This window comes from Stomoxys calcitrans, chromosome 3 (genome assembly GCF_963082655.1).
Source record: "Stomoxys calcitrans chromosome 3, idStoCalc2.1, whole genome shotgun sequence".
NCBI classification, from domain to species: domain Eukaryota; kingdom Metazoa; phylum Arthropoda; class Insecta; order Diptera; family Muscidae; genus Stomoxys; species Stomoxys calcitrans.
Window position 1 is genome coordinate 63,696,049 of NC_081554.1, and position 27,787 is coordinate 63,723,835.

Below are 27,787 nucleotides of genomic sequence, written 5' to 3' on the forward strand. Positions count from 1 at the left end.
TTAAAAAATCACCCTTTTGTTATTTACCTGTGATATCGAACATTTTAACAGCAATCTCATATACGCCGTCAATGTATTGGATAACGATCGCTATTTTGACCAGAAAGGTTTCCCTCTCCTCTGAATTAAGCAAGAAGCTTACGGTATGACCCAGTACGAAAGTTATGACAGGGCATTTGAAGTCAATCTAGACCAGTTCGTGCATCTGTTCACCCCTTCCGTCTGTCTGTCTGTTTGTCCGTCTCTCTGTCCGTCTGTCTGTCCCTCTATCTGTCTGTCCGTCTGTCTGTCCGTCTGTCTGTCCGCCTGTCTGTCCGCCTGTCTGTCCGCCTGTCTGTCCCTCTATCTGTCTGTCTGTCCGTCTGTTTGTCCGTCTGTCTGTCTGTCTGTCCGTCTGTCTGCCCGTCTGTATGTCTGTCCGTCTGTCTGTCTGTCCGTCTGTCTGTCCATCTGTCTGTCCGTCTGTCTGTCCGTCTGTCTGTCCGTCTGTCTGTCCGTCTGTCTGTCCGTCTGTCTGTCCGTCTGTCTGTCCGTCTGTCTGTCCGTCTGTCTGTCCGTCTGTCTGTCCGTCTGTCTGTCCGTCTGTCTGTCCGGCTGTCTGTCCGTCTGTCTGTCCGTCTGTCTGTCCGTCTTTGTGTCTGTCTGTCCATCTGTCTGTCCATCTGTCTGTCCATCTGTCTGTCGGTCCGTCTGTCTGCCCGTCTGTCGGTCTGTCTGTCCGTCTGTCTGCCATCTGTCTGTCGATCTGTCTGTCCGTCTGTCTGCCATCTGTCTGTCCATCTGTCTGTCCGTCTGTCTGCCATCTGTCTGTCCATATGTCTGTCCATCTGTCTGTCCATCTGTCTGTCCATCTGTCTGTTCATCTGTCGGTCCGCTTTTCTGTCCATCTTTCTATATGTTCGTCTGTCTGCAATCTATCTGTCCGCTATAAATTTTGCACAAATACTTCATTCTGGCGTAGATCTATTCCGATTGTAAATAGGTCACATCGAGACATGTGTAGACAAAACCCTCATATAAACTCTCATTTAAAATTCGTTTAATTTGCTTGACAAATGCGATTCTTAGAAACGAGTACAGACGATTTGACCCGACCATTCTTTATTATGTTTTTTATGAATTTTGCCCTTCAATAGATTTATTTCTTTTCGGTACACCCTAATCTATGTTCACCAATCACTTCGTGCATACAAACACTCACAAGCTCAAAGGACACCATGGCAACAAGAATGCAGTGAAAATGAATACTAAGTCAAAAGGATGTTGCCAAAAAAAAAGAGGATACCAGTATAACTTTTATCCAATTACAAAGAATGATAGAGATGCAACGAGTAGAGAAGTAGAGGATAGGAATAGGGGGAGTAAAATCAAAATTAAAGTACCAACAACCAAAAATCAGTACAACAAAAACAAAACGAGAAACTTCCACACAAAAAATGTATATCACAATGAATGGATAACAACAACAAACAGGGAGAAGAAGACTTTTTTTCGGAAATGTGTTTTTTTTTGTTTTGTTACTTACTTTTCCTTCAGACAACTGCCAAAATCGTTTTGGGAATCATTTTCATCGTACGGTTGTGATGTCGGCGTCGTTGGTGATAGGGGAGGTGATGCAACTGCTGATTGCTGCTGTTTAAGCAGACGCTGTTGTTGCTGCTGCAACTGCTGCTGAAAGAGCTCATGTTGCTGCTGTCTTTGTTGCGGGCATTCTTGCGGCGATAATGAGGAGAGTGGCAATGGTGTGGTTGGGGGTGAAGACGATGACGATTGATGGGATAGGTAGTTTGCCAATCTAGACTGTTGCAGCAGGTGATTATGGTGCGAGTGATGTGAGGTGGTACCATTGCAGGGCGAACCTGCTCGTTTCTGATAAGGATGTATGGAATTGTGAGCGATGTGACATAATTTGTTGCCATTGCTGTCCAGGCCATTGTTATTGTGGTGCTGATGGTGGTGGTGATGATGGCTATGATGATGACTGTGTGAGTGATTGCCGTTTAAGCGTAATGACTGATTTGTCTGGCTGTCTGGACAATCGTGCTCGTTTTGTTTATCTGACTTTTTATCAGTCTGTTGACACAAAGGACTTCGTAGAATCGAACGTGACACTGACTGTTGAATCTGATTATGCTGCTGCTGTTGCTGCTGCTGCTGTTGCTGCTGCTGCTGTTGCTGGGACGGAGAACTATTTCCTGAGCCAGGTGATATTTTACTAGCCAAGGCATCCAGCGAACTTAACATTATGTTAACTTCTTAATTCTGAATGTGTTAGCTTTGGGTTCTTGATTTTTGTGTGTCCTTCCACTTTTGATTTTTTCCCTTTGGCTACTGCTCTCTATTTTAAACTTTGGTTTTTAATTTTTTTTCTTTCACTGTTATTTTCTTTTTGGTAATTTTTGCTCAACTTTATTTTTTATTTCAAGAGATTTGTTCACTTTTTCGTTTGGCCTTGTTGCTGTTGCCTGAAGGAAGAGTTTTGAAGAGAGAGAGAGAGAAAGAAAATTTTGAAAAAATGCTATTAGTAAAACAATGAAGCTCGAATTTTGATGTGTTTTTTAGTTAATATTCATATGGATTCAAAACGCACACACACACATACACACACGCACACACAAAGAAGAAAAAAAGTAACTAAAGAAGTAAGGTCGGCAACCATGATATAGCAATACCTACATAGACAGCCTATATAGTGTGGGCAGTCCGCACTTTCCGGCCAATTAAATCGGCCAGACCTGACGGAATTATCCCGGCAGTGCTGCATGAGTCCCTTGGAGTCACTCTGCCCTTGCTTGAGCGGATTTTCTGAACAAGCCTGGCATGGTCCTACATACCGAGGACATGGAGGGAAGTCAAGGTGGTCTTTATCCTCAAGACGGGAGGAATAAACCACAATGCGACGAAGGATTATTGGCCTATTAGTCTGTCATCGTTTTTGCTAAAAACACTGGAAAGACTGATTGACCTGAAGGTGAGAGGGGGTCTGCCGCCGGAAAACTTCAGTGGGGCACAATACGCATACCTCAAAGGCAGGTCGGTGGAGACGGTTCTTCACTAGGGGGTACAAGAGTTCAAGACGTCTCTCCTATAGAAGGACTACACTTTGACGGCCTTCTTGGAGATTGAGAGGGCTTTCAATAATGGGGAGATAGGATCGATAGTCGCCGCATAGGATCGCACGAGTCCCAGTGGACCAATAATATGCTTTATGACAGAATTATTAATGCGAACCTGGGAGATTGTGTGGTCAGAAGGCGGGTGACCAGAGAAACGCCCCAAAAACGAGTGTTCTCACCGATACTGTGGAACTTCGTGATTAATGAAATCCTGATGGATCTCGGTGGGGACGGCATGAGGATTATCGTTTATGTGAATGACCTCGTACTGCTGATCCGAGGCAAATTTCTGTCGACGATTAGCGAGATCATGGAAAGGTCACTGAGGAGGTTGTCACGATGGGCTATCATAAATGGGTTAAGGATCAATCCAAGGAAGACGGGGCTCTTGAAGCGTAGATACAAGATACCGGAGTTCAGACTCCCGTTCTTGGATGGGATCACTCTGCAGCTCTCAAAGGAGGCGAAGTACCTTGGCATTGTCCTCGATACGAAACTGTCCTGAAAGAGGAGCACCGAGGTAAGAAGTCGTAAGGCACTGTGCGAATTTTACTCCTGCAGGAGGATGTTCAGTAAGAATTGGGGATAGCCCCTAAGATCATTTATTGGATGTATGCGGCCATCGTGAGACCAGTACTAGCCTATGGAGCACTGGTATGGTAGAATGAGAGGACGAGAGAGAGAAGAGGGCGCGTGCGAAGGAGTTCGAGAAGGTACAGAGACTGGCCTGCGTAGGGGTCACAGAGACACTGAGATCCGCAGCGAAGGCAGGCTTGGAGGCGATGCTAGATATGCAGCCCTAAATATGGCCGCCAAGGTCGTGTTTAGGCTGAGGGAGCTCGGAATGCTGAAGGAGAATGATTGCTGCCACAGTGCGATGCTGTGTATTATGGATACGGAGGGTAGACTGAGGAGGATCTCCGCCCTGGTTCTAGGGCCGAATGGTGTGAGGGCATTCGCGATAAATTTTCCAGTGAGGGATGAATGGAAAGCGAATGTTGTACTTAAGGAGGATGATATCTGAGTAAGAAACTAGTTTGGGGTCTACTCCGACGAACTCAATATCGGTATATCTCTGTGACTGCCAGAGGAGTGTACGGTTTGCCAGGCAGAGGCCTGTGCCATTACAGTAGCCGCAAGGGATATTCTGGTAAAGCAATTACCGCCCTCAAAACTCAAGGAGTATGTGGACAGTATGGTGGCGCTCAAGGTCGAGGATGGTGAGGTCGAGATGAGTGGTGAATGGTTTGGAATCTCTGGGTAGGCTCCAAGTCGACGATGTAAAACGCTGACATGAGTTCCTGGACATGAGGGCATTCCAGGAAATGAGTGGACGGACGAGTTTGCCAGAAGGGGTTCGTCTTCGCCGGGCGGACTAGCCACCGGTCTTGCCTACGTGCCATTTGTCGAGCTACTGAACACAGTAGAGGGCCAGAGCGGTATTGGATGCAAGATGGGGATCGGTGGTTGGTTGCCGGACTGCAAAGGTGCTCTGCCCGGTCATCGACCGGAGGAGGACTAGGGAGTTGTTGGCGTTCGATAAGAGGTCGATCGGTTCTAACCGGACACTGTGTCATAGGCCGCATGGCGGCGCGCATGGGAATACCGCACAATGACTTCTGCAGGAGTTGCCTAGATTACAGGAAGTGAGAGGGCGGACGAGTGCGCCTAGAGGGGTTCGCCTGCATTCGGTGGACCAGCCACCGGTCTTGCCTACGTGCCATTTGTCGAGCTACTGAACACAGTAGAGGGCCAGAGCGGTGTTGGATGCAAGATGGGGCTCGGTGGTTGATTGCCGGACTGCAAAGGCGCTCTGGCCGGTCATAGTCCGGAGGAGAACTATGGAATTGCTGGCATTCGATTAGAGGTCGACCGGTCATAACCGGACAATGTGTCATAGGCCGCATGGCGGCCTATTCTCCGCATGGCGGCCTATTCCCCGCATGGCTGCCTATTCCCCGCATAGGAATACCGCACAATGAATTCTGCAGGAGTTGTCTAGATTACAGAAAATGAGAGGGCGGACAATTGCGCCAAGAGGGGTTCATCTGCATTCGGCAGACCAGCCACCGTTCTTGCCTACGTGACATTTATCGAGCTACTGAACACAGCAGAGGTCCAGAGCGGTGTTGGATGCAAGATTGGGCTCGGTGGTTGATTGCCGGACTGCAAAGCCGCTCTGGCTGGTCATCGACCGGGGGAGGACTATAGATTTGCTGGTCGATCGCATCGCATGGCGTCGCGCATGGGAATATCGCACAATGACATCTGCAGGAGTTGCCTAGATGAGGATGAGACTATCGAGCACGTGCTGTGTTCTGGCTGAACTTGCGAACGTACCTCTAATAGATCTCCTGAAATTTGTTGACGAATCGGTTGGTTCCGATGGGAGGCCATAAGCTCCGGCGTAGGTACATCCGTGCTTTCGTCATACCATCGTAGCATAATCGAGGCGTAAATAGCAAATCGAATCGAAAAAGTTTCCGATCGGATACCTGAGACGACACTTTAGGTCGAGTGCGAGGTAGTGCTACCAGTCTGGGAATGAAGTAACTCTGGTATTGCCATGCTTCCCAGATGGATCAAAGCTAAAGGACAAATTGGGCCTGGGGGTCTAAATTAAGAATCCAGAGACTGAGATCTGTTTTCGACTGCGTGACCATAATAAGGTCCTGCAGGCGGAGATCCGTGCGATCACGATCATCTTTACGGACAGTAAACTGGCCTTTAGGGCAATAGCAACCAGGATGAAACATCAGGCAGCGCAGCGACAGGATTCTCAAAGCAGCCTACCGAACAAGAAGCCTATTTAATAAGATTTGGAAGACTAAGATAAGCAAAAAGATCATAGTACTGCAACATCAGGCAGTACAGGGACGGAAAAGTCAATACAGCCTAACGAATAGGGACCTGACGATGGAACCATTGCCGACTTTATCATCATCCACCAGAGCCAGACAGCTACACACGTTCTGATGGATATGGAATGTAAGAAGGAAATTAACGCCTTCTCTGAGGATGGTACGATCCGCATCTATAGGGAGATCTAAAATAGCAAATGTTTGTTCTAAGAGATACTCTCGGAAATTTTAAATTTTCGTAAGTTTTCATGTTTCTTTCGTAATGTGTTTGATGCTTATAGTGAATTTAAAGTGAATTTCTTCCATAGCAGTTATTTGTCTTTTTGACATCTGCCACATCGATGTGGCAGCATACTATTTGTTGTAGTCCTTATCCAACTTGCAAATATTTTTCATTTTTATCGCTTTATTTTTGTTTATTTTGATATCCATCCACTGCCACAGAAATCTCTCTACAATTCTTTAGAGGATTTTCGCAAAGTACATGAAAACAACTACAATGCCACTAGGATTCACAGTGGCTACATGTACAAGTGCACACAGTATCTTTGACACCTGAGCAACTTAAATAAATGCCAATACACACAAAGCTGGATATAGTTCTCTGTGTCTATAACTACGATATTGTAAAGGCAAAGAAGAACATGGTACAAAAACAACAACAAACAAACTGATAAAAAAAAACAACAACTACTTTAAAACTGAGAGAAATATTTCAACGCATATAAAAACTTAAAATACCCAAACGACCCACGGACACAACGACCAAAAGAGGCAATGGTGCATTGAATATCTACATACAGACAAAATTCGTATTGACTGAGAGGAAGGAAAATTTTGGAATGTTTGTTAGGTTACAAGGAAGAGGGGAAAGTAATTTTTGACTTAAAAATAGATACTTAAAAAAAATGTGGTCTTTGAAGAAAATTGTACTAAAATTTTGTTTTTAAGGAAAAATTTACTAAAATTTTGAAAAAATGTACTAAAATTTGGAAAAAATTTACTAAAATTTGGGAAAATGTACCAATATTTGGGAAAATGTACTAAAATTTGAAAAAAATTTACTAAAATTTGGAAGAATTTTGCTAAAATTTGGAAATATTTACTTAAATTTGGAAAACTTTACTAAAATTTGGAAAAATTTACTAAAATTTTGTGTTTAAGGAAAAAGTCTTTAAGGAAACAAGTTGCCTAAATTATGTCTTTAGGGTCAATCCAAGGTTAAGGATCAATCCACGGAAGACGGGGCTCTTCACGCGTAGATACAAGATACCGGAGTTCAGACTCCCTTTCTTGAACGGGATCACCCTGCAGCTCTCGAAGGAGGCGAAGTACCTTGGCATTGTCCTCAATTCGAAACCGTCCATGAAGAAAAATACCGAGAAAAGGAGCCGTAAGGCACTGAGCGCCTTTTACTCCTACAGGAGGATGTTCAGTAAGAAGTGGGGATAGCCCCTAAGATCATTTATTGGATGTATGCGGCCATCGTGAGACCATTACTAGCCTATAGAGCACTGGTATGGTAGAATGAGAGGACGAGAGAGAGAAAAGGACGCGTTCGAATGATCTCGAGAAGGTCCAGAGACTGGCCTGCGTAGGGGTCACAGGGACACTGAGATCCCTACCGAAGGCAGGCCAGGAGGCGATGCTAGATATACAGCAATAAACACGGCCGCCAAGGTCTTGTTTAGGCTGAGGGATCTCGGAATCCTGGAGGAGGATGGTTGCTGCCACAGTTCGATTCGACTGAGGAGGATCTCCGTCTACCTGGTTCTAGGGCCAAATGGTGTGAAGGCATTCGCGATTAATTTTCCAGTGAGGGATGAATGGAAAGCGAATGTTGTACTTAAGGAGGATGAGATCTGAGTAAGAAAAAAGTTGCTTAAATCATGTATTTAGGAAAAATTTATCTGAAATTTTTTCTTTAGGTGAATGTCACAGGAATTTTGCCTTTAGAGAATTTTTTTTAAAATTTTGTCCTTAGGGAAAATTTTCAAAAATTTTTGGCAATCGGACAAATTTCGCAAAAACTTTGTCCTAAGGTAAAAATTTTTATGAAATTTTGGCTTAAAGAAAATTTTCGCTGAAACTTTGTCTTAAGGGAAAATTTCTCTCCACAACTACCATCTCATCCTAATAACAGCCATATTTGTCGTTCATCCTTTGCTTCTTCTCTGAAATTTTTTCTTAAGGATAAATTTTAATATTAAAATTTTATCTTTAGGGAAAAATTTACTAAAATTTTGTCTTTGAGGAAAAATTTACTAAAATTTTGTCTTAAAGGAAAAAATGTCACGGAAATTTTGTCTTGAAAGAATTTTTATTAAAATTTTGTCCATAGGGAAAATTTCATTTCCATAAATTTTTTTCCTTAGGGAAAATTTCAATAAAATTTTTTCCTTAGAGAAAAGTTAAAGTCAATCAATCAAAACAATTTTTCCTTAAAGACAAAATTTACTAAAATTTTGTCTTTAAGAAAAAAAAAATTTACTAAAATTTTGTCTTTAAGAAAAAAAAAAATTACTTAAATTATGTTTTTTGGGGAAAATTATCTGAATTTTTTCTTTTTTCTTCTTGAGAGAATTTTATTAAAATTTTGTCCTTAGGGAAAATTAAAAAAAAAACAAAATTGTCCCCAGGACAAATTTTACTAAAATTTTGTCCGAAGAGAAAATGTTTGTAAAATTTTGGCTTTAGGAAAATGTTCGCTTAGATTTTGTCTTTAGGAAAAATTTCTTTCCAAAACTTCCATCTCATCCTAATAAAAATCATATTTGTCGTTCATCCTTTGCTTCTTCTTTTCATTCCTTTAGCTGGTTATTTCTCTTGCTGGTCCAGTGGCAAAAAACATTTAAACTAACAGTCCAAGGCGAGAGCAACGGCTAGCCAACAAGTGCAGTACTTAACGATGTTTTTTTTTCGTTTTTCACTTAAGGCATGCTTGCCGGCTCGTATATCGGCTAAAGGCTACAATTGAAAGGACTCAGCAAACAAGCGGCTGTAGAAAGAGATGTGTAACAATGTATGAGCAACTACTGTTACAACACCATCACCACCACCACCACCACTATTACTCGTAGTTCCCTTTTGGCTATGGTTGTAACAATAGATGCTGTTTGTGTTTTTTGTTGTTGTTTTATTTAGTGGATTTAACCAAAAGCTTACTTTCGCATCCATGAATGGATGCGCCTGAGTGCGTGCGTGTGTGTGTGTGTAAGAGTTTAATGAAGCTGACCTAAGCCTTTAAACAAACATGTGCGCTCACCCTCTTACATATACTCATATACTTCTGAGCAGAAGTTCATGCCAATATGTGTATATGCTGTATTAATATCTCATATTCTTACGATTTTGCTTTAAGCATTGGGCTGCCATAAAATGTGCAACCCTTTAAAGAATAGGTGTGGGTTAAAGCTTTTGGGGTTGGCCGTTTTCTGTACAAAAGTGTCGATTTTTATCGAAGTTGAATGACAGAAACCCTAAGGCTTTTAACACAAAGCTTTGCTGATAGAGACTTTTTTGAAGATTACATATTCTCACCAGAAATTTTGGTTTAGAATAGAATTATAATTCGCTTGGGAGTGTGCCAGATGATGATGGCTTCAGTGGACATCAAGCTATTGGTTATTGCCTTTAGGAAGAAGGCAATTGAAAGTGGAATATCGACTTAGAAATATATATACGTACCAGCCTAGGAGTATGTATAAAATAAACTTCAAAGACGCAAAACTTGCCAGAAAGGCATCAGTTCATGTTGTGTTGTCTGAAACTCTTTCAAAATATTGTGGTCACCTGAGGATCATTCCATCACCAAGGGACTAGAACAGTAGTATTATAGTTGCAATTATTAACTAGTAAAAGCGCATTAAGTTCGGCAGAGCCGAAACCCATATACCCTCCACCATGAATCGCTGGGATAAATTCTTCGAATGACCTTTTCAAATATTACGGAGCTCTATCAAAATGAACTGTACTTGCCATGGCTGTTCAAAATTTCTTAAAAAAAAGACACGATCAAAATTTCAGACAAATCGGATAATAACTGCTCCCTCTAGAGGTTCAAGAACTAAATTTGGGCGATCGTTCTACATGGGAGCAATATCAGGTTACGTGCAAATTTTCAGCAAAATCCAGTTGTAATTGCGTATTTTAAAGGCTCAAGAATTCAAATCTGAAGATCGGTTTATATGGCAGCTTTATCAGGTTATACACCGATTTGAACCACATTTAGCACAGTCCTTGAAAGTGAAAAGATAACACCTTGTGCAAAATTTCAGCCAAATCGAATTGGTTAGCTTTAAGTGTGAGTCTGCCCTCAGACTCACTTAGACGTTTTCGTCCGTTGTGATACCACAGGAACAGTAGATGGAAGAAACCTTGTAGCTCCTACCGTTGAATCATCCAGATCGCTTTAAAAAGCCCAATAACTTGCGAACTTTCGAAGGAGTAAAGCTATGCCCTTTTGTAAGAGGTCACCGTAGTGCAGAGGTTTGCATGTCCGCCTATGATGCTGAACGCCTGGGTTCGAATCCTGGCGAGACCATCAGAAAAAATGTTCAGCGGTGGTTTTCCCCTCCTAATGCTGGCAACATTTGTGAGGTACTATGCCATGTTAAACTTCTCTCCATAGAGGTGTCGCATTGCGGCACGCCGTTCGTACTCGGCTATTAAAAGGAGGCCCCTTATTATTGAGTTATTGAGGTGAAACTTGAATCGGACTGCACTCATTGATGTGTGAGAAGTTTGCCCCTGTTCCATAGTGGAAGGTCATGGGCAAAATTTGTATTGTATTTTGTATAAAGCTAGGGGCCCTTTAAATCTTGCACAAATACTTTTTATTACTTAGGTTGGGATTGTGAATGGGCCAAATCAATAGATGTTTTGACATGGTTGCCATATAAACCGATCTTGGGTCTTGACTTCTTGAGCCTCTAGAGGGCGAAATTCTCGTCCAATTTGACTGACATTTTGCACGTGGTTTTTTCGGTATCACTTCCAACAACTGTCATAAGTATCGCTAAAATCGGTTCATAACCTAATATAGCTGCCATATAAACCCATTTTGGATCTTTAATTTTTGAGCCACCAGAGGGCGCAATTCTCATCAGATTTGGCGGAAATTTTGCATGAGGTGTTTTATTATGACTTCCAACAAATGTGTTTAGTATGGCGCAAATCGGTACAAACCTGATATAGTTGAAATAAAAAAAAATCTGGAATCTTGACTTCTTTGGCCTCCAGAGGGCGCATTTCTCATCAGATTTGATAGAAATTTTGTACAACGACTTCTCCCATGACCTTCAGCATGCGTGTCTATCCGTCTGTCCGTCCTACTGTTCTAATCACTGTACACGCTTCAAAAATTAAAATATTGAGCTGAAATTTGGCACAGATACGTATTTTTGATGGACGCTGGTTAAGTTCTTGAACGGGCAAAATCGGACCATATTTGGATATAGCTGCTTTATAGACCGATTTTCCGATATAGGGTCTAATGCCCATAAAAACTTTATTTTTCATCCGATTTCGCTGAAATTTGAAACAGTAGGTAATTTCAGGCCTCCCGACAACTGACCCAAATATGGCTCAGATCGGACTATATTTAGATATAGCTGCCATATAGACCGATCTCCCGATAAAGGGTCTGAAGCCCATAAAAGCTATATTTAATGCCCAATTTCGTTGAAATTTGAAAGAGTGGGTTACCTTAAGCCTCCCGGCATCTAACCTAAGTATGGTTCAGATCGAACGATATTTAGATATAGCTGTAAAATAGACCGATCTCCTGATAAAGGGTCTGAAGCCCATAAAAGCTTTATTTTTTAACCGATTTCGCTGAAATTTGAAACAGTGAGTAGCTATAGGCCTCTCAACTTCGAACCTAAGTATGGTTCAAATCGGACTATATTTAGATATAGCTGCCATATAGACCGATGTCCCGATAAAGGGTCTGAAGCCCATAAAAGCTTTATTTTTTAACCGATTGCGCTGAAATTTAAAACAGTGAGTATTTTTAGGCATGCTAACATCTAACCCCAATATGGTTTTAATCGGGCTATAATTAGATATAGCTGCCATATAGACCGATCTGCCGATAAAGGGTCTGAAGCCCATAAAAGCTTTATTTTTTAACCGATTTCGCTGAAATTTAAAACATTGGGATATTTTAAGCCTCCCGACATCTAACCCAAATATGGTTCAGATCGGACTATATTTGGATATAGCTGCAATATAGACCGATCCGCCGATAAAGGATCTGAAGCCCATAAATGCATTATTTTTATCCAATTTCGCTGAAATATGAAACAGTGAGTAGTTTAAGGCCACTCGCCATCCGACCCAAATATGGTAAAAATAGGACTGTAGTTAGATATAGCTGTCATATAGACCTATATGCCGGTTAAGGGTCTAAAGCTCATAAAAGCTTTATTTATTACGCGCTTTTGTTGAAATTTCAAATACAAAATTCAACAGTGACTTCTATTTATAATACCACTCTATGTCCGTGCCGAATTTGAGTGCATAAGTTATCCAATTTTCATCAGATTGTGACGAAAGGGGGTTTACATATATACCCAAGGTGGTGGGTATCCAAAGTTCGGCCCGGCCGAACTTAATGCCCTTTTACTTGTTTTCTTCTTCTTATGAGGATCCTAGTTTTTGTCGATTTGTTTTTCCTTTTCGACAATTTTTGCATAATTTTGAATACCCCTTACTTTTTGAAGCAATAAACTTCTCTGTACTGCATTTAAACAGAAATTTAGGTAACAAAAGGGAGCATCCAGATGATGAAGTGCTACACTTAAATATTCCATGTTCATTTCATCATGTGTTCAAAGGAAAAACTGACTAAATAAGTTTTTTTCAAAAAAGGTCTATACCCTCAAACAAAAAGATAAGAAGAAATTTTAGTTACACATAACCGACAGATTTTGAACTTATGTAGTTTTTGTTTTACCTGAAGGAAATTTCCAATAATAAATTTAGGTTGTTTTTTTATTGTAAGATACCTACAGGCTATTATCTCCATGTGTGCATATGTATTCATCATTGTCCCACAGTAACGATGGAACAATAAACAGTTTTACTGTACACACACTTTTAAAGTGCAACAATATTTTTTAATGCTTGCTTGGCATTTATCCTTTTACGGTGCTGATGCTGTTGCTGTTACAGAGACCAGGAGACAGGATAAATAAGTCTATTTACATGTGCTCAAGCAATTTGTCACATGCTTGAGTTCATAAAGATCAAAACAATAAATTTTGATTTCTTTTTTCTCCAAATCTTGTCTTAGTTTAAAGGGAGAAAAGCACAAATGAGTTGCAATTACCTTAGTACTGATAATGGAAGGAAACAATTTAAGATATAAGGTTTTCGAACAGAAGTAAGGAAGAAACAAGTTAGGAAAGGCAAAAGTCGGGCGGTGCCGACTGTAAAATACCCTACACCTACCCTGTCAGTACAATGTGGGACCTATATCCAATTTTGATGGACCTCGGCCAGCAAATATGTTCAAACTGTAAAAACTACGGTTGACAAATGACAACATTATGGCAAATTACCCAAAATCTGACGAACTTATACATGGGAGCTATATCTAATTCCTAACCAATTTCGAGCAAACTTCTCAGATAATGTGGTAGTCGTCGAGGAAAGCGTTGTGCAAAATTTTGACAAGATTGGTCAAACAATGCGCTTGCAGTGGCTCTCGGGGTGAAAATCGGTCGTTATACATATATGACAGCTATATCTAAATCTGGGCCGATTTCAATGAAATTCACCAGTCATCAGAGTCATAAGAAAATCCTTCCTGCCAAATTTCGAGAGAATCGGTTTACAAATGACAATTTTATTGCAATAATACTGAAAATCGGACGAACATATGTATGGGAGCTATATCTAAATCTGAACCGATTTCGAGCAAACTCCTCAGATACTGTGGCAGTCATCGAGGAAAGCGTTGTACAATATTTTGGCAAGATTGGTCAATAAATTTGCTTGCAGTGGCTCTAGGAGTGAAAATCGGGCGATATATACATATGAGAGCTATATATAAATCTGAACCGATTTCCATGAAATTCACCAGTAATATTGAGAGTCAAGAGAAAATCCCTCCTGCCAAGTTTCGAGAAAATCGTTTGACAAATGACAATTTTATTGCAATATTACTGGAAATCGGACGAACATATATATGGGAGCTATATCTAAATCTGAACCGATTTCGAGCAAACTCCTCAGATACTGTGGCAGTCATCGAGGAAAGCGTTGTACAATATTTTGGCAAGATTGGTCAATAAATTTGCTTGCAGTGGCTCTAGGAGTGAAAATCGGGCGATATATACATATGAGAGCTGTATATAAATCTGAACCGATTTTCATGAAATTCACCAGTAATATTGAGAGTCAAGAGAAAATCCCTTCTGCCAAATTACGAGAGAATCGATTAACAAATAAACAATTTATTCCAATATTTCTCAAAATCGGACGAACATATATATGAGAGCTATACCCAAATCTGAACCGATTTCGAGCAAACTCCTCAGATACTGTGACAGTCGTCGAGGAAAGCGTTTTGCAAAATTTTGACAAGATGGGTCAATAAATGCGCTTGCTGTGACTCTATAAGTTAAAATCGGGCGATATATATATGAGAGCTATATCTAAATCTGAATCGATTTCCATGAAATTCACCACTAATGTTGAGAGTCATAAAGAAACTTTTCTTTCAAATTTCAAGAGAATCGGTTAACAAATGACAATTTTATTGCAATATTTCTCAAAATCGGACGAACATATGTATGAGAGCTATACCCAAATCTGAACCGATTTTGAGCAAACTCCTCAGATACTGTGACAGTCGCCGAGGAAAGCGTTTTGCAAAATTTTGTCAAGATGGGTAAATAAATGCGTTTGCTGTGACTCTAGAAGTTAAAATCGGGCGATATATATATATGAGAGCTATATCTCAACCTGAACCGATTTCCATGAAATTCACCACTAATATTGAGAGTCAAGAGAAAATCCCTCCTGCCAAGTTTCAAGAGAATCGGTTAACAAATGACAATTTTATTGCATTATTACTGAAAATCGGAGGAACATATATATGGAAGCTATAGCTAAATCTGAACCGATTTCGAGCAAACTCCTCAGATAATGTGGCAGTTATCGAGGAAAGCGTTTCGCAAAATTTTGGAAAGATTGGCCAATAAATGTGATTGCAGTGGCTCTATGAGTGAAAATCGGGTGATATATATACATGAGAGCTATATCTAAATCCTAACCGATTTCCATGAAATTCACTAGTAATCTTGAAAGTCGTAAAAAAAACCTTCCTGCCAAATTTCGAGAGAATCGGTTAACAAATGACAATTTTATTGCAATATTACTGAAAATCGGACGAACATATATATGGGAGCTATACCCAGATCTGAACCGATTTTTTCCACTTTCAATAGGCTTCGTCTCTAGGCCGAAAAACATGCCTGTACCAAATTGGAAGACGATTGGATGAAAATTGCGACCTTTAATTTGTACACAAATTAACATGGACAGACGGACGGGCATACAGACGGACGGACGGACATACAGACGGACGTACAGACAGACAGACGGACAGACAAACAGACGGACATAGCTAAATCGAATCAGAAAGTGATTTTGAGTCAATCGGTATACTTATCAATGGGTCTATCTCTCGTGCTTTTGAGTGTTACAAACAAATTCACTAAGTTATACTACCCTATACCACAGTAGTGGTGAAGGGTATAAAAACAATATTGTTTTTGTCTTTTTCTAAAATAATGGCCAGAAGAAAGATTGGCGTTTGGAGACTTTAATTCACAAACAAATTCAACCCTTGGCTCATGATACCTTTCTAAACAACCAAGCATAACAACAAAATTGCTAATATATGCGTTTTTTTAACTTTTGTTTTTCGACTTAATGATTTTTTTAGAAAAGAATTGTCCTATACTATTTTTCAAAATTAAAGCATTGATAAAACATAAAATCTTACCAACCAATCGGCTATTGCCGTCTCTTTTAAAAAAAAATATTTTACCTATCTAACTTTTTTCCGACTTCTTTTTATCATTTGCTACACATTTATTTAAATTTTAATTGCCTAATATTGCCAAAACTCTGCTCTTAATAACACTTACAACCCTTTTAGTGACTTCATCCTTTTGCTATCGTTCTACGACATATTTCGAAAATGCACTTAGATTTGATTTCAAAAATGCATGGAATAAATCATGCATTCGACTCGCTAGCCACATGGTCCAGTGGTTTGTTGCTCCTCTCACCTGGAATACATTTGGGTTTGAATGCAGACGTGTTGGCATATTTAAATGTTATTAAATATTAAACAATTGAATGCTACAGAGCACAAGCATTGCCGCATACATATGCAATACTCTGGTCAAAAGGGGATTATAGCTTATATACAGTCTAGCGGCAATGCATGATGTTCACTTTGCTCTAGGCAAAAGTAAAGCGAATTGAAACGAAATGTTATTCACTTTTGAGAAAAAAAAAAAATTAATAAAAAGGCGTTAAGTTCGGCCGGGCCGAATTTTATATACCCTCCACAATGGATCGCATTTGTCGAGTTCTTTTCCCGGCATCTCTTCTTAGGCAAAAAAAAGGATAAAAGAAAAGATTTGCTCTGCTATTAGAGCGATATCAAGATATTGGTCCGGTTTGGACCACAATTAAATTATATTTTGGAGACCTGTGTAAAATTCGAAAAAGAATAGCGCCCTTTGGGCGCTGAAGAAGTACAATAGAGAGATTAATTTATATATGAGACCTGTATCGGGCTATAGACCGATTCAGACCATAATAGACACGCATGTTGACCGATCATGAGAGGATCCGTCGTACAAAATTTCAGGTAAATAGGATAATAATTGCGACCTCTACCGGCTCAAGAAGCCAAGATCGCAGATCGGTTTATATGGCAGCTATATCAGGTTATGAACCGATTTGAACTTTATTTGGCACAGTTGTTAAAAGTCATAATAAAATACGTCGTGCAAAATTTTAGCCAATTCGGATAGGAGTTGCGCCCCCTAAAAGCTCAAGAAGTCAAGTCCCCAGATTGGTGTATATGACAGCTACATAAGGCTATGGGCCAATTTGAACCATACTTGGCGCGGTTGTTGGATGTCATAACAAAATACTTTGTGCAAAATTTCATTTAAATTGGATAAGAAATGCGCCCTCTAGAGGCTCAAGAAGTCAAGACCTAAGATCGGTTTATATGTCAGCTATATCAGATTATGGACCGATTGAAACCATACTTGGCACAGTTGTTGGATATCATAACAAAACACGTCGTGCAAAATTTCATTCCCATCGGATAAGAATTGCGAACTCTGGAGGCTCAAAAAGTCAAGACCCAAGATCGGTTTAAAGGGCATCTATATCAAAACATGGACCGATATGGCCCATTTACAATCCCAACTGACCTACGCTAATGAGAAGTATTTGTGCAAAATTTCAATCGGCTAGCTTTACTAGTTCAAAAGTTAGCGTGCTTTCGACAGACAGACAGACGGACGGACATGGCTAGATCGAAATAAAATTTCACGACGATCAAGAATATATATACTTTATGGGGTCTCAGACGAATATTTCGAGTATTTACAAACAGAATGACGAAATTAGTATGCCCCCATTATATGGTGGAGGGTATAAAAACTAATTGGGGCAGCCAATGGTTGGATCTGCGTTAAAAATTGAACTCAAAGTTCTTTTAATACCCACCACCGTAGGATAGGGGGTATATTCATTTAGTCATTCCGTCTGCAACACATCGAGATACCGATTTCAGACCTTAAAGAGTATATATATTTCGCACCGTCCCAAAATTCTAAGACGATTTAACGATGTCCGTGTGTCTGTCTGTCTGTCCGTCCGTCTGTTGTGAAGCCTTCAAAAATTCAGATATTGAGCTGAAATTTGGCACAGATACGTCTTTTTGATGCACGCTAGTTAAGTTCTTGAATGGGTAAAATCCAGTCATATTTGGATATAGCTGCTATATAGACCGCCCCCAAAGGGCGCTCAAGAAGCCAATTCGAATTGGCTGACTTTTTACACAGGTCTCCAACATATAATTTATTTGTGGTCCGAACCGGACCATATCTTGATATAGCTCTAATAGCAAAGTAAATCTTTTCTTTCCCTTTTTGCCTGAGAAGAGATGCCGGGAAAAGAATTCGGTATATAAGATTCGGCCCGGCCGAACTTAGCACGCCTTTACTTGTTATCATTGTTCATGTTTCTCAATATCACGGTACCATGGGCCGTATGAGTACTGAACATTACCCATACGCCTATATGGCATGTGCTTATATGCATGGCGGTTACTGTGCTGCTTAACCTGCACAATAGACAGCATACAAATAAAGTACATAAAAATACTCTTTAGAAACGTAGATTTTCAAAATCTACTCAGCCGGAAACATGGCAATAAACCAACAGACCTGACTACCACAGCGAAAGCTGCACACATCAAATTCTCTTTTCATATACATGTCCCGTTGGGGAAAACACTAAAATCTAACCACACACCTAAACTTTCACACTTTAGTCCATACGTACTCTTTATAATCTTGAAATATAAACAAAATCTAAATGTTCCTGAATTGTAAATGGGAAAATATTGTGAAATTGCATACACTTATGTATCACTCTGTGATGTTTTCAAAGGCCTTTCATTTCACACAGCCACACACACCTTGTGGTTGCACTCGTGTCAATGTATCCTTTTTCATTATTGCAATTATCTTGTGAATATTTGTGTTTGTAAACACTTAAACTATGAGAAAAACGGGGAATGGGCTATAAAAAAGAAAAACAAAGTAAATAAACACAACGAAGTGTATGGCAAAAAAAAAAGGGGAACAAGGGAACTCTGTTTATGTTAGGTGACTGTGTGCAACAACCGGCAGCCTCACTTCCTGACGCTTGTGCGGTAGTGCCTCTGTTTATCTTGTGAGGGGGGAGAGGTAAAGTAAAGTTTACTTTTGACATATACGCCTGGCTTCAAAGAACCTCTTTTCAAATTTTCCTACCTTTGGCCTAATGGTGTGTGCTGTGCTGCGGCTTTGGCTGATGCTCTTGTTTACTGTTTCCCCTAAAGACTAACATTTTTATTACAGTTTCTCAGTTGGCTAGACTAGACTTTGTTTTACACAAAATAAAGGAAGCAAAAATTGCAAAACATCAAAACTGTGTTTTAAAGGAGTACACCAGAAGAAAAAAATATATATTTTCACCTAGGATATAAGGGTGGTAATTATATGGGCTTTCACTTCTGGGTACTATTAAATCACATAGGTGTTGGGGCCTAAAATGTGATTGGTGGAAAATTTCCTCACAATTAGATAACAAATGTCCTCTGGACCTGGACCTCTGAAGAAGCTGAAATTTTTTGCATACAGTGCTCCAATAACCATGCAAAGTACGGTTATGCTTACCTACGTTAAGTAACGCAACGATTAGCATGTCCGCCTATGGCTATGAACACCTGGCCTCAAATCCTGGCGAGACCAACAGAAACAAGTAAAAGGGCGTTAAGTTCGGCCAAGATCTCAGATCGGTTTATATGGCAGCTATATCAGGTAATGAGCCGATTTGAACCATACTTGGCACAGTTATTGGAAGTCATTACGAAACACGTCGTTCAAAATTTTAGCGAAATCGGATAGGATTTGAGCCCTCTAAAGGCTCAAGAAGTCAAGTCCCCAGATCGGTTTATATGACAGCTATATCAGGTTATGCATCGATTTCACCCATACTTGGCACAGTTGTTGGAAATCATAAAAAAAACACCTCATGCTAAATTTCAGCCAAAGCGGATATAAATTGCGCCCTGTAGTGGCTCAAGAAGTCAAGATCCAAGATCGGTTTATGTGGCAGCTATATCAAAACATGGACCTATATGGTCCATTTACAATCCTAACCGGCCTACACCTGTAGGAAGTATTTGTGCAAAATTTCAAGCGTCTAGCTTTGTTCCTGCGTAAGTTAGCGTGCTTTCAACAGTGGACGGACAGACGCAAGGACGGGCAGGCGGACGAACAGACGGACGGACGGACAGACGGACGGACGGACAGACGGACGGACAGATAGACGGACGGACGGACAGACGGACGGACATGGCTAGATGGTATTAGATTTTTACGCTGATCAGGAATATATATACTTTATAGGGTCGGAAATGGATATTTCGATGTGTTGCGAACGGAATGACAAAATGAATATACCCCCATCCTTCTATGGTGGGTATTAACATTTTCAGCAGTGGCTTTCACCTCCAAATGCTGGCAACATTTGTGAGGTACTATGCCATGTAAGAACTTCTCTCCAAATAAGGTGTCGCACTGCACCACGCCGTTCGGACTCGGCTATAAAAAGGAGCCCCTTTAAAATTGAGCTTAAACTTGAATCGGACTGCACTCATTGCTACGTGAGAAATTTGTCCCTGTTCCTTAAAGGAATGATCATGGGCAATATTTGCAATTTTTGCTTCCAGATAAGCCCATCTCCCAAATTGACAACTTGAGCGCCTGGATGACGCAATTGTTGTTCGATTTAACCAATGTTCCAATAATCGTGCAATGTACGGTCCAAATCGGCCTTTTAATGAAGCGCAGAGGTTACCATGTCCGCCTATAACGCTGAACGTCTGGGTTCGAATCCTGGCGAGACCATCAAAAAAAATTTTCAGCGGTGGTGTTCCCCTCCTAATGCTGCCAAAATTTGTGAGTTACTATGCCATGTAAGAATTTCTCTCCAAAGAGGTATCGCACTGCGCCACGCCGTTTGTACTCGGCTTTAAAAAGGAGGCCCTTTATCATTGAGATAAAACTTGAATCGGACTGCACTCATTGCTACGTGAGAAGTTTCCCCTGTTCCTTTGCATTCAGATAAACCTAACTCCCGATTTGACAACTTGAGTACCTGGCTGACGCAATTTTTGGCTTTTTTGTTTTATTGTGCCTTCCAACATTCACGGTAAGTATTGTCCAAATCTGCTGATAAGTCTTCTAAAGATCAAATTTTTGATTGACTGTGCAGAGATTTGGTACGTAAAGTACAACTATGCCGTTGGTGTGTTTGTTGTTGTAGCAGTTTGTTGTGTTTTATCATCGTTGCTTGATTCTGTCCAGATCCAGGGACTCTGTGACTAAGATGGGGTGCGTCCATAGGGATCTGAGTGTGAGTCGAGAAGGTCTGGCTGAGCAGTTAAACAGATGACGTGTGTCGTGTGGTCCCGGGTTCCAATCGGGACATATATCTTGCCCCTCGGCAGCCGGTTGTACGCACCGGATTGACCCGATGGAATCGTCATCGGCAAGGGCTGCCGCCTCAGTGTACGTGTATTTGTATAACTATGCCCTTTTATATTCAGTTGCGAAAATTTAAATAGTAATTCATAATGGAGGGTGCTCAAGATTTAGCCCGACTGAGTTTAGATCGTGGTACAGGGTATTATAACTTTGTGCATTTTCTTGGAACCCTAAGAAGGAGAAGAGCTAGACTCATTGATGAGTATACCGATCGGCTTAGAATCACTTCCTGATTCGATTTAGCTTTGTCCGTCTGTCTGTCGGCCTGGCTGTCTGTCGGTCCATGTATTCTTGTAATCAAAATACAGGTCGCATTTGTTATCCGACTGTTACAAAAATTTGCACAAGTCAGCTTTTTGGTCCAGGTGCGAACGTTATTGATTTTGAACAAAATCGGTTCAGATTTAGATATAGCTCCCATATATATCTTTCATCCGATAAGTCCTATTAAAGCTGTAGAATCCTCAATTTTGGTCCGATCTTTACAAACTTTTGCATGACATGTTTTATTTGACGTCCTAATACGTGTGCAAAATTTCATTAAAAACGGTTCAGATTTGGATATAGCTCCCATATATATCTTTCATCCGATATGTCCTATTAAGGCTGTAGAAGCCTAAATTTCGGTCCAATCTTTACAAAATTTTGCATGACATGTTTTATTTGACGTCCTAATACGTGTGCAAAATTTCATTAAAAACGGTTCAGATTTGGATATAGCTCCCATATATATCTTTCATCCGATATGGCCTTTGAAGGCTGTAGAATCCTCAATTTTGGTCCGATCTTTACAAAATTTAGCATGACATGTTTTGTTGGACGTCCTAATACGTGTGCAAAATTTTATAAAAATCGGTTCAGATTTAGATATAGCTCCCATATATATCTTTCATCCGATATGTCCTATTTAGGCTATAGAAGCCTCAATTTTGGTCCGATCTTTACCAAATTTTGAATAAGATGTTTTATTTGACGTCCCAATACGTGTGCAAAATTTCATAAAAATCGGTTCAGATTTAGGTATAGCCCCCATATATATCTTTCATCCGATATAGACTTTTAAGGCAGTAGAATCCTCAATGTCTGTCCGATCTTTACAAAATTTAGCATGGCCCGTTTTATTTGACGTCCTAATACGTGCGCAAAATTTCATAAAAATCGGTTCAGATTTAGATATAGCTCCCATACATATCTTTCATCCGATATGGCCTCTGAAGGCTGTAGAAGCCTCAATTTTAGTCCGATCTTTACAAAATTTTGAATAAGATGTTTTATTTGACGTCCTAATACATGTGCAAAATTTCATCAAAATCGGTTCAGATTTAGTTATAGCTCCCATATATATCTTTCCTCCCATATGGACTTTTAAGGCTGTAGAAGCCACAATTTGGGTCCGATCCCTACATAATTTCGCACGAAATGTTTCATTTAACATTCCAATACATATGGAAAATTTCATTAAAATCGGTTCAGATTTAGATATAGCTCCCATATATATCTTTCATCCGATATGGCCTTTGAAGGGTATAGAAGACACAATTTTGGTCCGATCCCTACATAATCTCGCACGAAATGCTTTATTTAACGTCGCAATATGTGTTCAAAATTTCATTAAAATCGGTTCAGATTTAGATATAGCTCCCATATATATCTTTCATCCGATATGGCCTTTGAAGGCTGTAGAAACCTCAATTTTGGTCCGATCTTTACAAATTTTTGAATAAAATGTTTTATTTGACGTCCCAATACGCGTGCAAAATTTCATCAAAATCGGTTCAGATTTAGGTATAGCACCCATATATATCTTTCCTCCGATATGTCCTATTAAGGCTGTAGAAGCCTCAATTTTGGTCCGATCTGTACAAAATTTTGCATGAAATCTTTTAGGTGTGTTATGCAAAAGGTATGCAAAATTAATATCTGACTATATTTCTACATAGGTTCCAGTAGTACGCAGACTGGGTGGTGTAGGGTAATATATAGTCGGCTCCGCCCGACTTTTGTCTTTCCTTACTGGCTATTTGATGCCATCTAAAAACCAATTTTTATTAAAGCCTTCCATTTATCAAAAAAAAAACTTGACTTTTTCAAGTACATAAAGCTTTTTTTTCCCACCAAGTCACTGTAACCCAATGTGATTTATCAAATATGTGTATGTATGAGTGTTTGTGGTTTACAACCACTTGTTAAATGCCTTAGTATCCAGTCTTTAGAGATTTATTTGACTGTATTTCAGCAATACAGGTTTTATGTGCCTTGCGTTAATGCTTCAATAGGTTTTATGCTGTGTCATCTGCTTTCATAAACTTCCGGGTTTCTTTTTACACCATTCAGTGTGTGTGTGTGCATTCGTTTTTTTTTATTCTTTCTTTAAGTATGTTTAACTGTGGAGAAGAAAAAAAAATGAAGCAAAATGCTTGCAGACATAATCGTTTTTTTTTTCTTTGGTTCTTCTTCTTCTTTCAGTTTTCAGTTACAACATTGTCATTCACATTTAGCGGGCTTCTAAAGAGGTGGGGGGGCCACAGCATCCTCAACACCATTCATCATCTTTAATAGTTTTAAAGGCATAGCAAAAACCGCTTAAAAACATTTAACGCGTCGTTTCCCCTCTACACACAACAGCAAGCAACCAGTAAGTCATACTCTCAAAGCCACACACACACACACACACACATTCCAAGGTATGTGTGAGAGAACATCTAAGTACACAAGAAAGCGTTATAAAAGAAAGGTGCCATAGTAGGTGGCATATGGGTGTTTGTATAGCATCAAGGCTTGGCGAATGTGTGAATTTCTGTTTTGGTTTCTCTCTCTCCCCTACTCGAATCTCTCTTTCTCTCTCTCTATGGTTTTCATTCCCTATATTTTATGAGGTTCTACGCCAAAGAGATCTCAATGGAGCTGTTTAAAGTGGCACACCGCCACATCTTTGCCTTTCTCTCCCCCCCCAATATAAAAAAGGTATTTATAAAGTCTTGGTATGACTTTAATGGCTATTGCTGTATCCTTTGGTTTGCCATAGCTGGCACTGCCTTGATTGTATTTAGATTTACATTCATAGTTTCAGCTTTAACCGAATCGTGGGCCTGCACTGTGCTATATCAGGGAGGGTGAGGGGCTAGCTTAGATTGCTTTGGTGCGAAACCAGAAGTATCATGAAGCTAGTCATCGCTGTTAGCCTCAGCGTCCTCGCGCAATCTTCGTCATCATCATTATCGTCATCAAGTATTTACCTGTGTCTTTCAAGTGGGCTGTTAACCCATGAAGGTGTGATTAAATACTTATGAAATCATTAAAAGTGTTTACGACTTTTTCCCTTTTAATGTCCTGGTCTTTATGCGTTTTGCCATTTTATGATGGCTTAAGGATTGCTCAGTAAAGTCAGCGTTTTAATGTTGATATAAAATTAGGATCTGCAGCCAACTTAAGAAAGTTGGAGTTTATAAGTCGAAAAACTTAGAAGCAATTTAAGGCAGAAAATTTGCCATAAAAGAAAAGATTTTCTTTAAATGCTGATATGAGGAACTAAATATTCTAGATGTCAATGTTGGTGTTTAGACCCTGGCTATATAATACTGAAACTGGCTAATGGTATAACTCCCACTTACAATTGTCAGTTGAGCTTACAAGCGTCATGAAATTAACATGTTAATACCCTACACCACCACTGTGGTACGGGGTATTAAAACTTAGAGCATTTCTTTTTAACACTCAGAAGGGAAAGAGATAGACACATAGATATATGTATCCGATCGACTTAGAATCACTTTCTGATTCGGTTTTTCTGTATCCGTCTGCCTGTCTGTGTTACCGTCTATCTGTCTTTCCATGTTAATTTGTGTACTACAGGTCGAAATTTTCATCCGATCGTATTCAAATTTGGTACATGCATTTGTTTTTGGCATAGTGACGAAGCCTACAGAAATTGGAAAAAAATCGGTTCAGATTTGGATATAGTTCCCATATATACGTTCGCCCGATTTGCAGTAGTAATGCGATAAAATGGTCAAACATCCGATTCTAATGAAATTTGGCAGTACAAATTTTCGCTTGACTGTCGACATTTCATAGAAATCGGTTCAGATTTAGATCTAGCTTTCATATATATGTATATATATAGCCCGGTTTTCATTTCCAGAGCCACTGCAATCGCATTCATTGGCCAATTGGCTTGGCTGTAAGGGCCAGTCGTCGCTGTAGTAGTGCGTTGTACACTAAGTCGGCAGCCCTTGCCGATGAAGGACTCCATCGGGTCAATCCGGTACGTACAACCGGCTGCCATGGGATTGATAGGGGCCAGTGGGCTGCCATCGCAAAACATTGTAAGACAATCAGTTTAATACTGAGTCGATTTAAGAAAAAAGTAAGTATGAATTTCGATATCATTACAGGACACAGAGGACTATGGGCGCACTTATGTGCAATAAGTGCGGCAAGTGACAACGTATGCAGGACATGTGGGGAAGATGACCAGACATTCGAACATCTCCTATATCAGCGACCGGCTAATAGGCTTCCGATCTCATGCGCCTTTGAGGATTTTAGGTGTTGCATTATTTTGAGGTGTTACAAATGGAATGACTAGATTAGTATACCCCCATTCTATAGTGGTGGGCATAAAAAGGAAATATAGAAATAAAAGCACATATGCTAAAAACGGTGATGTAGCAAGTATACCACATAGTCAGAGGAAGGTCTATGTAGCAGTTACACATCTGAGCAGCAAGAAGGCAGCAGGTGCCGATGGGTTGACAGCTAAACTATTTAATAACTGAGATGATACGCTGTAGTCAGCGTAAAATGGCTAGAAGAATGTATTACCGACAATTGGAACCTTAACATACTGTATCCTGCAGACGAGAAAGGAAATAAGTTACTATTGGGTTGCCCAAAAAGTAATTGCGGATTTTTTAAAAGAAAGTAAATGCATTTTTAATAAAACTTAGAATGAACTTTAATCAAATATACTTTTTTACACCTTTTTTTCTAAAGCACGCTATAAGTAACAGCTGATAACTGATAGAAGAAAGAATGCAATTACAGAGTCACAAGCTGTGAAAAAATTTGTCAACGCCGACTATATATATATAAATCCGCAATTACTTTTTGGGCAACCCAATATACCACCAGTATAGTATCGATAACTTTACTGGGCCTCAAAATTGCCACTTTATACCTGACAAAATGAAAATACATCAGATATTCGCACTGCGTTAAATCCTACAAAGGGCCTAAGTTGAAGAGATCGATACTTATCGTCTCTTCGTCGAGTGCAAAGTGGCTTTCGACAGTCCTATACTGGTCGCCTATGCAGACGACATCGATCTGGTCGGCCATAGAGAGCAGAGACCTGGGGAAAGCTCAGTGTAAGTGAGTATGGTAGTTGAAGGAGATGAAACAAAGTCGACCCTCCAAATCCGGAAAAACAGAAAAAGTTGGGAACAATAACATTGAGAAAGGCAATTATTCTGTCTACCTCCGTTCTAAGGAAAAAGAAACTAGTAAAAGCGTGATAAGTTCGGCCAGGCCTAAGCTTGGGAACCCATCACCATGAATTCTGCCAAAAATGTATACAGATTTAGGTTAGGTTAGGTGGAAGGTCTGTGGCCCATATAAGGCCCATTTATTGACCGATTTCGCTAAATTTTGAGACAGTAAGTTTTGCTAGGATACTTGACGTCCTACTTCAGTTTGGCCCAGATCGGTACAGATTTGGATATAGCTGCCATATAGACCGATCTCTCAATTTAAGGTATTGGCCAATAAAAGACGCATTTATTTTCTGATATCGCCCAAATTTCAGACATTGAGTAAAGTTAGGCTCCCCAACATCTTTTTCCAATTTGACCCTAATCGTTTTAGATGGTGATATAGCTGTCATATAAACCGATCTCTCGATTTAAAGTCTTGTGCCCATAAAAAGGACATTTTTGTCCGATTTGGCTGAAATTTAGGACTGTAAGTAGTGTTACGCCCCTCGGTATCTTTCTTGTAAATGGCCCGGATCGGTATAGATTTGGATAAAGCTGCCATATAGACCCATCTCTCGATTTAGGCTCTTGGCCCCATAAAGGTCGAATTTTTTATCCAATTGCGCTGAAATTTGACACATTGGCTTAAGTTAGGATTTTTGACATCCGTATGGTTCAGATCGGTCTATATTTGGATATAGATGCCAAAAGACCAATATTGAGCCAAATCTGAACAGTGGCTCCTATTTAAAGGGTGATTTTTTAGGAGCTATAGGAAGAACCTTGCACACCAAGATTTGAGCTGATCATTATTGATTTAACCGATTTCTCACTTATTACTGAACGGTACTGATTGGAGGCCACCGTAGAGCAGAGGTTAGCAAGTCCGCCTATGACGCTGAACGCCTGGGTTCGAATTCTGATCGTCGTGATATTTTAAGTCGATCTAGCCACATCCGTCCGTCCGTCCG

At 40.1% G+C, this 27,787-nt stretch overlaps 1 protein-coding gene across 8 annotated transcripts in view; it reads right to left on the reverse strand.

The window, feature by feature from the left end:
- The window catches only part of LOC106082527 (CUGBP Elav-like family member 2), a 632,612-nt gene that overhangs the window by 462,690 nt on the left and 142,135 nt on the right, over positions 1-27,787 (reverse strand). For all 8 annotated transcript variants that reach the window (XR_009397811.1, XR_009397808.1, XR_009397814.1 and 5 more), the window contains exon 2: positions 1,526-2,465. Coding sequence is in view for 1 of the 8 variants with exons in the window: in XM_013245088.2 (XP_013100542.2) it covers positions 1,526-2,244 (719 nt within the window). In the remaining 7 variants the exon portion in view is untranslated. The remainder of the gene's footprint in view (positions 1-1,525; positions 2,466-27,787) is intronic.